Here is a 16,342-nt window from a genome sequence, read left to right as displayed (position 1 = left end):
CTAATGCATATGCATTTAGGTATTAAAGCCGTTTCAATGAGCAAATGGCATCAGGATCGTCAACTTCATCTTTGTGTCAAATACTAGTTTTTTAATAAATAATTCAAATATCTCCCTACTTTTTTTTCCCCGACACATTCATGGTAATTATTTTTGCTGGGGCTTTGCGGTCAGCTTTAGCCTATGCGTGCATTTAAAGCAGAGGCGCAGTTGTCATTACGACAGTCACAGCCCTAGTTTTGCTTAAACCATTTAAGTGGGCCCGACTGTACTTTATAGTGTCTCTCAAATATTACTCAATTTCTCTCTCTCTCTCCCTTTTTTTTTTTTTTTTTTGTTGTTTCTCTGTTAGTGGCGCAGCAGTCTGATCTTCTTCATTCATATTTAAGCGCAAATGAGAATCGTTTTGCGGGGGATGCAAGGTGTATGAAAAAAAAAACGAATATTGAATCAAAATTTAAAATCGAATGCCAACCCACCGAACGAATATTCGATTTGAATATTCTGGTCCAGCCCTACTAACAACCATATAATTGTTTTAATAGTAATTTACTCGTTTGTTTAATTTCAACAAAAATAATATTCTAAGCATAAAGCGATGGAAATTACCTACACTTATACTACAGGGCCGTTGAATGCTTGAATCTGATTGGCTGACGAACGTTCTAGAGGTGTGCATTATATTCAGGGAAACGCACGGCGAACGTAGTTCCAGGCAGCTTTAGACCGCAGTGCATGTCTATATCACTTCGCCACACGATTTCAGTTATTTCAAAGGTCCTTAAAGCCCAAAACAGCAAAATAACTAAAACCCACAATGACACTGGACAAACTAATAAATACATTAAACATTCGGATAAAAACGACAGATTATTTCCATGTTTTTTTCCACAATATATTACGTTTTATTATGTACGGAAAGCACAAACTATTTCTCTCGCCCTCTCTCACTCTCCTCACAGATGCACACACATAACGTTACAGTTTGCACTCGCGTTAGCATTCGCGCTAATGTTGTTAGCGCTGCTCTGACGATTGACAACTTAAAAACGACATGACAGCTCTCACACGCGAGGTAACATAACAACGGCGTGGTCTTGAAGAAAATGAACTTAAAGTTTATCTGTTAGTAGAGACGATGCTGCCAGTCACCCTTGAGAGACACAGACGTGAGAGAGGTAAAGTCATACACTTAGTTTCTCTCCCTCACTCTTTCCGTCTGTCTGCTTGTCTTTCGGTCTGTCTAAACTTCATTATTAACGGCATTATTTTGCTATTAACAGCCCAAGCGTCGTTACTAGGTCTAAAATGACGTTTTGGAACTAGCAACGAAGCTGTTGAATGAGCTGTGTAAGAAATTAATCCTACTCACAATAGCTATTTAAGGGTAAAAACGGGACGAATGTCTTGAAATATATCATTTGATCGATGTCTTGAGGTGTGGTAACTGTAGTATAAGCGGAATAATTGACTTCGGGACATAGAATTCTACGAAAATAATGCACACCCGAGGTGTAACGGCCACTCCGCTTCGTCGTCAATTATTCCTTACAAATCAACATTTCCATGACATTCTAATTTATTGAGATGCACCTGTATATCTTTTAACCCTTTAGAACGTACGATCACACCGGTGTGATTTGTCTTGGTTGGACCCTGAAGCGTACGATCACACCGGTGTGATTCGAATGTTTGCCGCATCACGTGATCAGCTGCTGAATTCAAATATGTTTTGAGGCTTTGGCTGGCTCTGAGCCAGATCGGACGTGCTGAGTGCTTGTCATATTATCACAACCATTAAGTGTTTTCAACCATATAATGCTTATTTTAGGTTTCCGACATTTAAATACACATAAGCACTAGGAAAACCATGCATTTGTAGTTTGTAAAATATACACTGATGTCTATGGAAGTGGCAATAATGATCCTACAAATATATTCTGACAACATATTTTATTGATATCATATAAAGATTATGTAGGTAACTATAACGTTCACTCTCCTCTTCTCCCAGCTCACCAGAGACTTACTTTAATGTCTTTCGAGAGGAGAGGATGCATTTGCGTGTTGTAAATCCCACAGCTCAGATTCAGCACGAACATTCAGCGTGTTTGGACTTTTAAATACATTTACTTGCACATATTTCGAAACCGGAATATCAGATATTTCATAATATAGCGAGCATGCTTGTAAATATTAATGATAAAAAAGGGAAAACGAAAAAAAAAAGCGATCCATGTGTCTTACAGTGCTATTGTGGCTGCGGTGTGTCACATGACGCGTCACCATGGAAACAGTAATGCTAAACATTCTAAAATAACGGTCGCCCTAAAAAAGACTCAATCTTTGGGGTTAGATAGAATATTTTAAACTCACGTGTGAAAAGGTTCATTGACAAGGTAGCGTTTGGTTCCACATACAAGTTGTCTCATTTGAGTACCAGAGAGTTTGCTGGGTGTCTGTACTTGACAACAACCCGGAGAACCAAATTTGAAGAAGTGGCTCCTCTGCTGGGACTGAGTGAAGACATTCAGTTTGAAATTGAGGAAGCGGAAGTGATTGTCATCATGGGCAGCATTACTTCGGTTGAAGGGGCTGGCTGCGTTCGAAACCGCACACTCAGTAAGTATACTCAATGGATGTGATCTGCACGTCTTACACCATGTTGACATTGTCATGTGACAAATGACGTTATAACAGGCGCAACAATTTAAAACATAGGAGCGACAGGTTCAATTAATCTTTCTATAAATATTTTGATGTTGATGAAATTTGTTCATTTTATGGTCATGTTGAAGAAACAGCTGTCCCTGATTGCAGTATAACGGAAACATTTTGGGTTGCATTACCTTAAAATGCACTGATCAATAACAATGATAAATGCTGACCTGTAATTAATTATATTTTTAGTAAAACAAGCATGTTTTTTTTCAATCAAGTAATTAATTAATGCATATATTTATAAAACAGTTATATTCTATTTACTGACAGCAACATGGATAAATGAGTAAAAAAAATATAAAAAATAACCATGAACATAAACAAAGACACATGGAACAAAGCATTATTCAGACATATTGGTATTTTAGTTTTTCTCTAGACGCTCTTGCTGTCTCTTTGGTCTCTGAGGATGAAGATACAGCAGCAACATCTGGTCCAGATGAGACCAAGGGCAGGTGGAGTGATGGAGGGTCTCATCGATGGCACTAGACCATTTCCAGGATGCTGCTGTGGATTTCTCTTTTCTCACTGCACAAACCAGTCTGCATACATTTCTGATCATACCAAGATGCACAAATACAATACAAATGCTATAATTTTAACAGCACAATGTCATTAGATCTCTGTATTAGAAGTAACAAAATTACCCAACTTTATATTAAGTTACAGATTTTACTTTTTTCCCCACAAATGCTGCTGTCACCTTTCCTTTCAGGTCCTGCTCCACCACACAATATTTGTGAGGTAGCTGTTGTGTTAATTGGATTTTTATCCAATACAAATGCTCCTGAATTTATCAACAGTACTAATAGACAAATGGAATAGATAACTCATGTTTAGTTACTATATGTACATGTGTTTATTTACATTACATTCATATAAAGCAGTGTTGACAGCAGTGAACTCTACATAAACTCACATAACCTCCATCACTCATTTAGATCTCTGTTTGGTGTTGTCATGTGCTTATTTAATTCTCTTACAACATGTTCCTGTCAGTTGTTAAATAGACATTTAGTAATCATCTTTAAGATGTCTATGGTCACTACATGTAATAAAACGTGTTTTACAGCGAAATCACAAATATACTTTAACGTTACTGTCTAACGTCTTGACACCTTATGCTGATCAGCAGATACCAATACAGTTCAACAAATACGATTTTGAGACAGGGAACCGTGTTTTGGTTTGTAATACATTTGTTAACACCCTCATTGTGGTTCCCAATCACGTTCGATGATGTGCATCAGATGAACACTTCAGAATCTGGGCTGAAGCAGTAGGACATCCGGGGATTTCTCGCCTACTCTTTTATGAATACTGAGGTTTCGAACGTACTTCTTTCTTCACGTACTCTTTTTTCCTACTATATAGCAGGTAAGTAGGCATATTCGAACGCACTTTAAGTAGACGTTCGTCCGAACCTTGTGAGAATTAGTGCACTCGCCTACTGATTCTCGCCTACTCTTTTATGAATACGGAACATTCAAACATACTTTTTGCTCGCCTCCTGCTTTTTGCCTCCTATATAGTAAGGAAGTATGCGGTTTCGAACGCAGCGACTGTCTCGTTCTGGGCTGGAATACCTGTTCACAGGTGCCAGAAGTTTCTGTGCAACTCTGACTCTGTGCAACATAGCTGTGAAGCAGTTCTGGTTATACAACTAAACATAAGTTCAGTGATTCACAAGAAAGCTAAATCTACAACATGTTTTCAGTTTATACAGTAAATGTTTGACTTTGTAAAATAAAATGCAGACACTACTATTCTGAACAGCTTAATGTTTATTTTTCTTCATTTTCAGTAAAGTACTAACAAATTTGATCATTTTTTCTTCATGTTTTGATTTAGAATAGAATTGGCAGTGTTTAAAATAAAAGTTATAATGATTTTGAACTTTACTCACTTTTTTAGTCACATAGCTATTATTTTGATCAACTGTATATGGTGGTGTTGTATGCAATAATTCATATGTAGGAATGTATGCCCCTCCGCCACCGCTTTCCAAACTCCATGATCCACAATGGCTTCCTGAACTGTCTGATCCACCATGGCTTCCTGAGCTCCATGATCTGCCATGGCTTTCTGAGCTTCCTGATCAACAATGGCTCCCTGAACTGTCTGTACAGCTATTTTTGAATAGTTTTACTCACTGTGTGAGCAGTGTTTTGTTAAAAATGACCGAATTGTGTAATTTAGCAACAGAAAAAATGCTGTATTATTATAATTAGTAATATTTTGATTCAGAGAGATCAACACATGGAATTGAGTGACATACTCTACATAGTCACAATTTGAAGATTTGGTCTGGTATGGCCTCAGAAGTACACAAACAAAACAAAAAAGCCTTGTGGTGAAACAAAAAGATATGAAGGATGCATGAAGGTGACCAGATGTAATCCACATTCAGTTCCGGTGTGAACACTGACTAGATTTCACACACCTTTTTTCTCAGTACACTCTTGAACAATGTTTTAGTAATTTTGATATTAATTTTGGTACTTTAGTACTACAATTGTATGTATTTCAAAGGCATGTGTAGATTATTGTAGAAATTGCTAATTTTCTAAACCTCTTCTTGCATTGAAGAAAACGTCAGTTTCTTTCCAGAATGAGTTTGCACATGATTTATCAGGCTGCTTTGACGTGTGAAACTCTTCTCACACTGAACACACTTGTACGGTTTCTCTCCAGTGTGAACTGTCATGTGAACCTTAAGGTTTACTTTATGTGTGAAACTCTTTCCACACTGTTCACAGGTGTAAGGTTTCTCTCCAGTGTGAATGCTCAAGTGAATCTTAAGACTTACTTTATACTTGAAACTCTTTCCACACTGAGGGCAGGTAAAAGGCTTTTCTCCAGTGTGAATTTTCATGTGAGTCTTAAGAACTCCACTTCGTGAGAAACTCTTCCCACACAGTTTGCAGGAGTAAGGTTTCTCTCCAGTGTGAATTCTCATGTGGCAATATAGATTACATTTCAGAGTAAAACTCTTTCCACATTGATCACACTGGAATGGATTCTCTTCATAGTGACTTCTCATGTGAGTCTTAAGTTTTCTATTACATGTGAAACTCTTCTCACACAGTTTGCAGATGAAAGGCTTTTCTCCAGTGTGAACTCTCATGTGGACAGTAAGGTAATGTTTCTGTGTAAAACTGTTCCCACAAAATTTGCAGATGAAAGGTTTCTCTCCAGTGTGAACTCTCATGTGGACAGTAAAGTTATTTTTCTTTGTAAAACTCTTCCCACACTGTTGGCAGCTGTAAGGTCTCTCTCCAGTCTGAATTCTCATGTTAGAATTAAGGTTTGTAGTGTGTGGTTTCTTATTTATTTCTGGTGAGGAAGTATTTTTATTCTGTGAGCAACTAACTGATTTTTCTTCAGTTTTGAAATCATGTTTCTCATTTTGATCTTTCTCTTCTGTTTCATTGAGTTCTTGACTCTCCTCTTTCAGTGCCATCAGGTCTGAGGTGAAATGAGAAAAATGTAAGTTAACAGCAGTTTAATGGCACAAAGCAACAGACATCAAAACACTTAGACTAGTGCTGCCAATTAATTAAAAAAACTAACTATTTGACAATAAACTATTTCACATTAAATGGAATGTAAAACAACATAAAGATTGTACATTTAAAATCTGTGGCTTATTGGCATCTTTTTCACCAAGTAGCCAATGGTAAATGAAGACCAGACTCATTGAGACAAATACTGCTGATGATCTGACTCTATTAAACACATTTCTTTCTAATTTTAGCCATTAATTGTAGCCATAATTAAAACCAATAATTTGTAACATATATATTGTTGTGCTTTTATCACAACTACCATATAATTATAAATAAAAACACTAGCTCCTTTAAAAAAGAAAACACAAAATCTGCCATGTTTATCTTCACGTTAGAGAATTTAAAAGCAGCATTCAATTGAGAAATATTTTCTAATTACACCCAGAGAAGTTACGATGAGTGATTTTGGTTTTTATTTTATTGTTTGGCTCCAGAGTTGGAGAGTTATAAAGTACATGTAACATCATTTCGTATTTAAAATACAAGATGAATAACTATTACGGAAAATGTAACCCGTTTCAGATGCAGTAAAGTTATTTGATGCATTCATGACGACTAGACTGGACTATTGTAACGCACTACTAGGTGACTGTCCTGCATCTTCAATAACAAGCTACAAGCTGGTGTTTCTGAAATATGACTATTTACTGCTTATTATAATGAACATTCACGTTTTAATATTGCACTTTTGATGATAGCAGAAAAAAATCCCTTACAGTTTAAAACAAATGTTAACTTACTAAAGTGTCAAAGTTTGCTTCAAGCAAAATATCTTTTTTTTTTTGTCAGATACCGCTTTCATTGTTTTCTAATCAAAAGTAGATACTGTGTTTAAATGTTACACACAATATATATATATATATATATATATATATATATATATATATATATATTTTTTTTTTTTTTTTTTTTTTTTTTTTTTTTTTTTTTTTTTTGCTATAGAGCTGGACATTTTAATAAGGTTCAAATGAATGAGTTGAAACATGAAAACCAACCTGTTTGTTCCTCAGTATCTTCATGTTTGACTCTGAATGTTTCTTCAATCTTCATGTCTTCACTCTCCTCTTTAATAAACACCATCTTTGTTTGTTCCTCAGTATCTTCTTGTTTGACTCTGAATGTTTCTTCAATCTTCATGTCTTCACTGTCCTCTTTAATAAACACCATCTTTATAATAGTCTGTCAAGTGGATCTCAGTTCATTCAGCAGGAGTTTTTCTGTGTTTGGTATAAAGAAAAATAAATGTAAACTAAAACTCTGGGTGTGCCTCAATTATCTCCCTAGTTTAGTAGTCATTTATCCGATTCCACTTTCATGAAAACATTTGCTGTCTGTTGTTCTCGTTGCATTTCCAGTGTTTTGAGCAGCAGATGTCGTAAGTGTGCGGCGATTCAAATCAGTGAATCATTTTGGTGAATCGATTGATTCAGTTGAATCGGAATTTCGAAAAGATCCGTTTCTTTGAACACTACTTAGCATACAGTGACCGATTTCATTGTGTAACAATATTCACTATATTGGGACTACAGTGTCACTAAATAAAGCATTACAGTGTTTTATTGGCTAACAAATAATTTCACAGTTCTATATACAATTCTGTAAACGAGTTGTCTTGATTTAAACACTTTCAGTTGTTAAAAGCACACACACCTTTCTCCGTTTGAATCCCAGATGCAAGAGCGCGCCGCAGCCTTATGACGTCACATCTCCAGAAAAAAATTAAAGTCTTGTTCGCTAAAATCAATATCATTTAAGATTATAAAACACGTATAATACTTTACAGCTATACGTAGGATGAATTGAAGAGACAAACTGCAGATCTATCAAAAGTCCAAAGTCATTGATACTTATGATATATTTTTATATCTAATACATAGCCTAATAACATTTGTGATATTCTCAACAAGAATAAAGTCCAGTATTTCGGTATTCAAATTACAGGACTGAAAAAAAAAATCTAAATGAATATTTCAAAAGATGTTTTTTAAATCAAAATTAAATTTGTGTTTGCAGAGAGGTATAACTAACTGAAACTGGATCCTTATGACAATGAATTCATCTTGTAAATAAAGATTTAAAGATCTATGACTGTAAATAATTATATTATATTATATTATATTATATTAATAAATCAAGCACGTCCCGTTTTATGAAAGTCACATTACATGATTTTTGCTGATTTGCATGTGAAACTATACTTTTATGGAGGAGCGAAAGCGCACCACTGGTTAAAGGGCAGAACGCAATAATCGTTTCATCTCGATTACTGCATTTTCATGATCGTTGAAGCAGAAATCGAAACTGAATTTGATTAATTGCACAGCCCTATGTACATCTAATATTTTTTGTTATACCTTGATATTTCAGACCACTCACTGTTACCACTCAACCTGATCAGCCGTTTGAGTCTTATGTGTTCTTACAGACACACCAGTGCAGATACAAATCCACCTGTTACAGCACAAATACAGTCCTTACCTAATTCTTCAAATCAAAGACAGACATAGGTGTTTTTGCATCTGAAATCTTCACATGCATTACAGTGCATCACTGAATTGCAGTTAGGTTGTTTTTGTACTTCATTGTGCTGCAGTTTCAGTGCTGTTGAACTTTAATTAACAGCTGTTGTTTTTGTAAGAGAAGGGCTGTCTCTAGGGCTAGGGTTAGGTTCATTTTATGTAAATGAAGTAAATCTTTACTTCACAGGAAATGTTATTAATAACATTCAATTAACTTAATTACATGAATGAAGTGTGAAGTTAAAAAATAGAAAAATCCTGTAATGGACATTTTTGAATCTTGAATATCTATATATAATAACGTTTATTACGTGTAACACGTTACATTTAAGTCACATCTCTCTAACAAGCAAGCAGGACACACAAGAAGTTGGAAAATGTGATAGAGTGAAGAATTTCTTTAAGTGACTTTAAAGGAACACTCCACTTTTTTTGGAAATAGGCTCATTATCCAACTCCCCCCGAGTTAATAAGTTGATATTTACTGTTTTGAAATTCATTCAGCCGTTCTCCTGTTCTGGCGATATCACTTTTAGCATAGCTTAGCATAAATCATTGAATCCTATTAGACCAGTAGCATCACGTTCAAAAATGACCAACGAGTTTCGATATTTGTCCTATTTAAAACTTGACTCTTCTGTAGTTATATCGTGTACTAAGACCAGCGGAAACGTAACGATGCGGTTTTCTAGGCCGATAAGATTAGGAACTACACTCCCATTCTGGCGTAATAGTCAAGTAAGTTTGCTGCCGTAACATGGCCGAAGCAGGCGCAGTAATACCACACAGCACATGTGCAAATGTTTACTTCAGTCAACATATCCAACGTGCATGCACAGCACAGACAGCGTTCCTCACCATGGAGACATTTGTGAGAGACGATTTAGAAGATATTTACTTTGGTGCAGATCCTGAACCGTATCAGTTTGAACCAGAATTCACTGAAGCTAAGGTTTTGGTACGCGAAAGACAAGAAAGTGTGTCTGAACTGCCTTGGACAGAAGGGATGAGGAGAGCAGATTCGAGATGGTGGGGCTTGCCAACCCATGCCAACTAAAAGTGAGTGCCTGTGTTGTCGCGAGTGGGACCAGGTATTGCCATCTAGAAAAAACGCCACACGCCGAGTGGACCTAATGGCCAGCTGTCGCAAGAGTAAGTTATTCCTGCAACCACTACATTATATAATATAAAGCTTTTAAATGCATACTGTCAGTTTGCATTTTCAGGCTTATATTCATGATGTACACTTTTACTCAAAACTGACTTTAAAACACCACCGACTGTTCGCAATAACTTTCTTTTGCAATCACACATGGAATTTGGTCATAGCAAATACTAAGCCAACTGTTCGCCCAAACCTAGTCGTCAGGGGTTGCATTTCACAGGTAACTTTAGCAATTAATCATGTTTCACTTACAGCCGTGGGCGATGCTCCTTGTTGTCCTGTCTGTAACGTTAGTTTGAAGATTGTTGGGATCGCCGTGTCCTTTAGACGCCGTGCTGTAGTACCGGTAAAACTATCCAAATAGTCATCTGGTTCAAAATCCTCGGAGCAAACACGCCATTTCTTGATCGTTTCTAACTGTGTTTTGAGATCCATGTTCAGAGCAGCCAGCCATTGATTCATTAGTCGAAATTGCTTTTTTTTCGTGGGAATTCTATGAAAGATGGTAGTAGATTACGTCTTCGACTTACTATCACAGCCCCTTACAATGCACATAACCATAGCTAATCACACACAGGTAAATCCAGCCACTAACAATTTACCAGCTGCAACTCTGACAGCTGCAACAACCGGAATTACACAAACTTAGTGCCGGTCACATTGGAAGTTACCTAGTTGGGATCTAATTTCAGGCGCTGTGTGATATTACTGCGCCTGCTTCGGTCATGTTACGGCAGCAAACTTCCTTGACTATTACGCCGGAATGGGAGTGTAGTTCCTAATATTATCAGCCTTGAAACCCGCTGCTTTACATTTCCGCTGGTCTTAGTACACGATATAACTACAGAAGAGTCAAGTTTTAAATAGGACAAATATCGAAACTCGTTGATCATTTTTGAACGCGATGCTACTGGTCTAATAGGATTCAATGATTTATGCTAAGCTATGCTAAAAGTGATATCGCCAGAACAAGAGAACGGCTGAATGGATTTCAAAGTGGTAAAAATCAACTTATTAACTCGGGGGGAGTTGGAGAATGAGCCTATTTCCCAAAAAAGTGGAGTGTTCCTTTAAGTGCTCATGGAAGCAGCCAGCTAAAACCGCTCGTGGTTAAGGACCCGCAGGAGCCCTCTACTTTACGATAGCCTGTCGGGCAGACCAGTAAAACACAATAGCCCTGGGTCATTGGGCTAGCGATTTTGCAAGCCCTGCATCTTTAAATATCTACATAAAGGCTGCAGTATTGAAATTACAAATACATGGATATTGTATATTTTCACAATGTATCTGCTACTATTCCAGAACATTTGTGATTATCTAATCAAAATATGTTATTCACACACCGGGGCAAAAGTCCAGCTCTGAGTCTAGAAGAACTCGCCATCTGGTATCACACACACCGGACACGTTGCGTTCAATTCAAGCGGTGATCTACAAGAGTTTATTTGATCACCAAATCTTCACTAATGCAGCATCAAGTCAACAAATAATCGCTTAATGATATGAGCACATGCACTTCTGTAAAATATGTACACACCGCTTCATTATCGATGTTTTAAATCCGCCTTTGGAGTGTCCCGCTCTGTGCAGTGCTCAGTGTCACGTGTCTAAAACTGTACGTGCTGTCAGTGATTTCCAGCACTAGAGGCTGCTCTCCTGCTGTATAACAAAGACTATAAGGATGCTGCTGTGTAATGAGGACCTTCTCAGCCGCTCTAGCAACGGACCCAACGTGGAAAAACTATTGACATAGATTTTGCCAGATAACTGATAGTTCTGCCAAGCAACTATCGGTGCCGATTAATCGGCCAAACCAATACATCGGTCGACCTGTAGTCCAGGGGGTAGTGCCCTGCTTTCTGCTATTCATCTTGGCCTGCAGACTGACACAAGCTCCATGATGATGATGTTGAAGGACCTTCTGAAGCTTCAAGAGTTGTTGCCAGAATCTCCTTCAGTTTCTGCTTCTCACTGTTCATTTAATTAAAATAATGGCAATAAGGAGTCAGCCTACCAAGTAAGTTTTGAGACAAGTTCTGTTCCGTTACCATGGGTACCTCCTCAGCTGGTTCACAAGGATTCAGGACTGAAAAATATTGTGATAAAGTAATTCGATTTTGCAGTTTGGTTCAAGTAAATCAAACATTTTGGCAGCAAGCAGGCAAAGAAAAAATAACTATGTAATGTTACTGCATCACACATTGATTTGATGCTGAGACAAAGTTTGTCTGGAAAAATTTACTAGCAAGGGGGCATTAGCATCCTGGAATGACAACAGAAAAAATGTGTAGGGATAGTAACAATCAAAAGCCCCTTTTACAGGCGATGCCTCTTCCACTGTGACTCACTGTACAATTAAATACAGCAAATTATTTGTAAGTTCCAGTGGCTCCATGAAAATAACAAATTAAAAAATAATGATTGGTGAAGGACCTACTTCCTCTTTGATAGCACATCATATTGAACACATCTAAATAGATAGAACCATTAATGTTTATATAAACATATCCATGGATGTATTTGACATACATTTAGTTTCATTTATTTATGGATGTATATTATATGCAGTTTTGTTTTGTGTTTTGTATTTATTCTGCTATGTACAGTGCTTTGGCCGTATGTACCCAAGTATGTCATGCCAATAAAGCAATCTGAATTTAACTGATTTAACCAGAGAAGGCACAGACAAACCTAGCCTAGCTCCACCACACCCATTCAAAATACAGGATACAGCCTAGACCAACCTGTAGCTGAATAACGCATACACGTTTCTCCCCTTCTGCTCTTTCTTTTCAGCAGTGGATGCCCTTCACAGTCTCTCGCAATCCACTGAAATTTATCTTGCGGTTAGTGGATGTTCTTTTCTCATCTTGCTTTTCCTTGCATGATAGAAAGTCAACATTATATGTAAACAGCACATCTAACACAACATCAGTGGGGTTTCTCCCATTTTACTTACTGTATGAATCCCATTCGAAATTCCTTTTGGCCAGCAAACACCCATTTTTACAGCCGGTGTAAGACCCGTGCAGGACTCTGACCATGGTTTACAAAGGAATGAATATGCCAATAAGTGGTACTGGTAATAGTCAATAAATGGGTGTTGATTATTTTGTTTGGTTGTAATTACTAAAACATCTGTAGTTTATCCCCAGTCACTATCAGTCAGTATCCATTGAAGACTTTGTGACCTACTTTTTTTCCATAAACTGATATAAAACTGATGTTTTTTTTGTTTTGTTTTTACAAATGTGTTGCTTGCACTTTATGCTTGTTCATAGATTAGAGTTCATGATGCCTTGTGGAAATAAATTAGATGCCCCAAAGGTGTGTGAAGGCCATGAGCTGAGTGGAGAACTGATTCACAAAGTGTTTAAATCAGGGGTGTCAAACATACGACCCGCGGGCCGAATACGGCCCACTAAGCCGTCCAATACGGCCCGCGGGATGCTTTGAACAATAATATTAATTTTATTATTTAATTAAATATTTTTATTATCATTATTATTAGTAATAGTAATATTAAATAAAGTCTATGTACAGGTATTCGCTGCAATATTGTCTTTGGTTTTATTCATTTTATTATTTATTTATTTTTTTTTTTTTTTATCATTGCGCTTCAGCCGGAACCTCTAACGCATGCGCATTCTAAAGTGGCGCCAAAATCAAATTTCGAATACGTCGGCTAGCTGAAGATGTGTGGCAAGCACTCTCGAATTTAAAAATGTCCAAAAATAGAAAAATAGATGTAGAAGGGCGAATGTTTCAGGAGAAATGGAAAGAGAAGTATTTCTTCTGTGAGGTCAACGGCAAGCCGGTATGTTTAATCTGCTCACAAGCTGTGGCTGTGCAAAAAGAGTACAACATTAAACGACACTATGACATACACGCAGAGAAATATGATAAATACACTGGACAGCTCCGAACGGAAAAAGCTAACGATTTAGCCTCAGCTTTGAAAAAAAAGCAAGCAATGTTCACAAAAAGAGCAGGGACCGATGAAGCTGTAAAGGCCAGCTATTTGATTGCCAATGAAATCGCAGGGGCATCAAAGCCATTTTCAGAGGGAGAATTCGTCAAGAAGTGTATGGTAAAGGCAGCGGAGCTTGTGTGTCCTGAGAAAAAACAGGCTTTTGCCAGTATTAGCATGTCAAGAAATACTGTGGCTGAAAGAATTGAAGACCTTGCAAGAGACATGAACCGTCAGCTGAAAGAAAAAGTTAAGACATTCATTGCTTTCTCTGTAGCACTCGATGAGAGCACTGACGTTAACGACGTATCTCAGCTGGGGTTATTTATTCGTGGAGTTGATGAATCTTTGAACATCACTGAAGAATTTGTTGAGCTGGTTCCAATGACAGACACGACTACTTCCAACGACATTTACGCCAGCCTCATTGGTGCTCTGGATAGACTGGAAGTTGACTGGAGTCGCGCTTAGTGTGGCAACGGATGGCGCTCCATCCATGGTCGGGAAAAAGGCAGGCGTTGTGACAAAATTAAAAGAGAAAATTCAAAAAGAGAACCCAGCCCAAAAATTCTGGAATTTTCATTGTATTTTGCACCAGGAAGCGTTGTGTAGCAAAACCCTAAAGATGGACAATATTATGAATGTGGTAATAAAAACTGTTAATTTCATCAGAGCAAAGAGGCTCAACCATCGGCAATTTGATGCCTTTTTATCTGAGAAAAATATTTCTCACAGTCTACCCTACCACACCGAAATTCGCTGGTTGAGCAGGGGAGCCGTGCTCAAACGTTTCTTTGAACTGCGCTCAGAAATCAGTCAGTTCATGAAAGACAAGGGAAAACCGGTGACTGAGCTGGATGACCCCGAGTGGAGGAACTTGAGAAGGAATTTTCTCTCTTCCGTTCACCGTTTACTGCGAGCGCAACAGATGTACCGGAGGAACTCCAAATGGAACTAATCGAACTGCAGTGCAACACACCTTTGAAAGACAAATTCGCAACAGTCACTGTGGATTTATTTTACCAAAACCTCGGACCGACGTTCCCAAAAATGACAGGTTTTGCGTCCAAAATCCTCAGCATGTTCGGGACGACATATCTCTGCGAGCAGGCATTTTCTGTAATGAACATTAACAAATCAAACCTGTGCTCTCGACTCACACACAGACATCTTAATGACATTATGAGAGTGGCAACGGCTCAAAAACTGGTTCCTGATGTTGATGCACTGGTCGAGGAAAAAAGAAGTCAGGTGTCAGGAAGCAGGTCTTAAAATTGTAATGAGTACGTGCCAAACCTAATTGCAATCTAGATTTATTTTTATTTGTTAAAGGCAAGTTCTAATTTCTAGTGTATAGTTCATGTTCACATCAAGTGAATGATTTTATTTCATGTGAATTAACCATAAAGAATTTCATTTTGTATATATATATTTTACACATAACATATTGAGTTGTTAAATATGTTAAAGGCAGTTTTTTTAAATTGTGAAGTGTTTTTCTAGTTTGTAAATTAAATTGTAGCCTATAACTTCATATTTAATGTAACTGTCTGTACACAGTCTTTAGCATTTTTTATTTCTTATTTTCTCATTACTAAAAAGTATCTAACAAATAATATTCATTTTCAAAGGAAAGGGTTTGGTTTGCCATTACTTACTCCTAAAAAGGAATAAGAGTGTTAATAAACAGTTTCTGAGGACTTGCAGTTTAAATGCAGTTATACTGAATATTGTGTCTTTCTATTTTTTTTTTTTTTTTTTTTTGCAAATTAATTTGTAATTTAATAATTAATTTGTACTTTTTTTTTTTGATAAAAAAAGAAGATTCGGCCCACACATGATCCCATTTCTTCTCATCCGGCCCTCACCGTAAAATGAGTTTGACACCCCTGGTTTAAATCAAAGACCTTGTACCTCAGGTCATCAAAAGAATAGAGGTATGCCATACGTTTGATGATCTATTCTTTACATTATAAAGTGCTGTCTGAGTATGCATCTTTTGTGTGTGTTTGTTTGTTTGTTTGTTTAACAATGTAACTCCTTTCGCAGTGAGGATTTAGAAAGATGACAGAACAGACTCTGATTCAGTAATGAGATAACACCTACAGTACCTTGCCCTAGGACCACTGAATTGTGTTCTCCGCCTCTCGCTGAGCCTGTTACTACACAACCTTCTACATCCCTCTCATGTTCAGCAGTGCCTTCTACTTCATGAGCAACTACAACATCCACTTTTTCAGGGAATTCTGTTGCACAGGCTTCAACATCTTCAGCTGCATATACAATGAGTAATGAGACCACAAGCCATGATGATTGCAATGCCTATCTGTCTGTTATGACGACCTTCTACATTTCATCAGATGATGAAGAGCTTAATCAGGCAATTCTCACCAGCACT

At 37.3% G+C, this 16,342-nt stretch overlaps 1 protein-coding gene and 1 pseudogene across 1 annotated transcript; one reads left to right on the top strand and one right to left on the bottom strand.

Annotated features, from left to right (window-relative positions):
* Positions 1-7,370, bottom strand: part of LOC141326042 (uncharacterized) — a 312,593-nt pseudogene extending 305,223 nt beyond the window's left edge.
* Positions 7,371-13,698: 6,328 nt separating this feature from the next.
* On the top strand, positions 13,699-14,902 carry LOC141326041 (general transcription factor II-I repeat domain-containing protein 2-like). The gene is given in 2 exon segments (XM_073834746.1): positions 13,699-14,408; positions 14,410-14,902. Coding segments are annotated over 2 exon segments (1,203 nt in total).
* Positions 14,903-16,342: the final 1,440 nt, after the last annotated feature.

Source organism: Garra rufa, chromosome 2 (assembly GCF_049309525.1).
Source record: "Garra rufa chromosome 2, GarRuf1.0, whole genome shotgun sequence".
NCBI lineage: Eukaryota > Metazoa > Chordata > Actinopteri > Cypriniformes > Cyprinidae > Garra > Garra rufa.
This window is presented reverse-complemented; position numbering and strand designations above follow the sequence as displayed.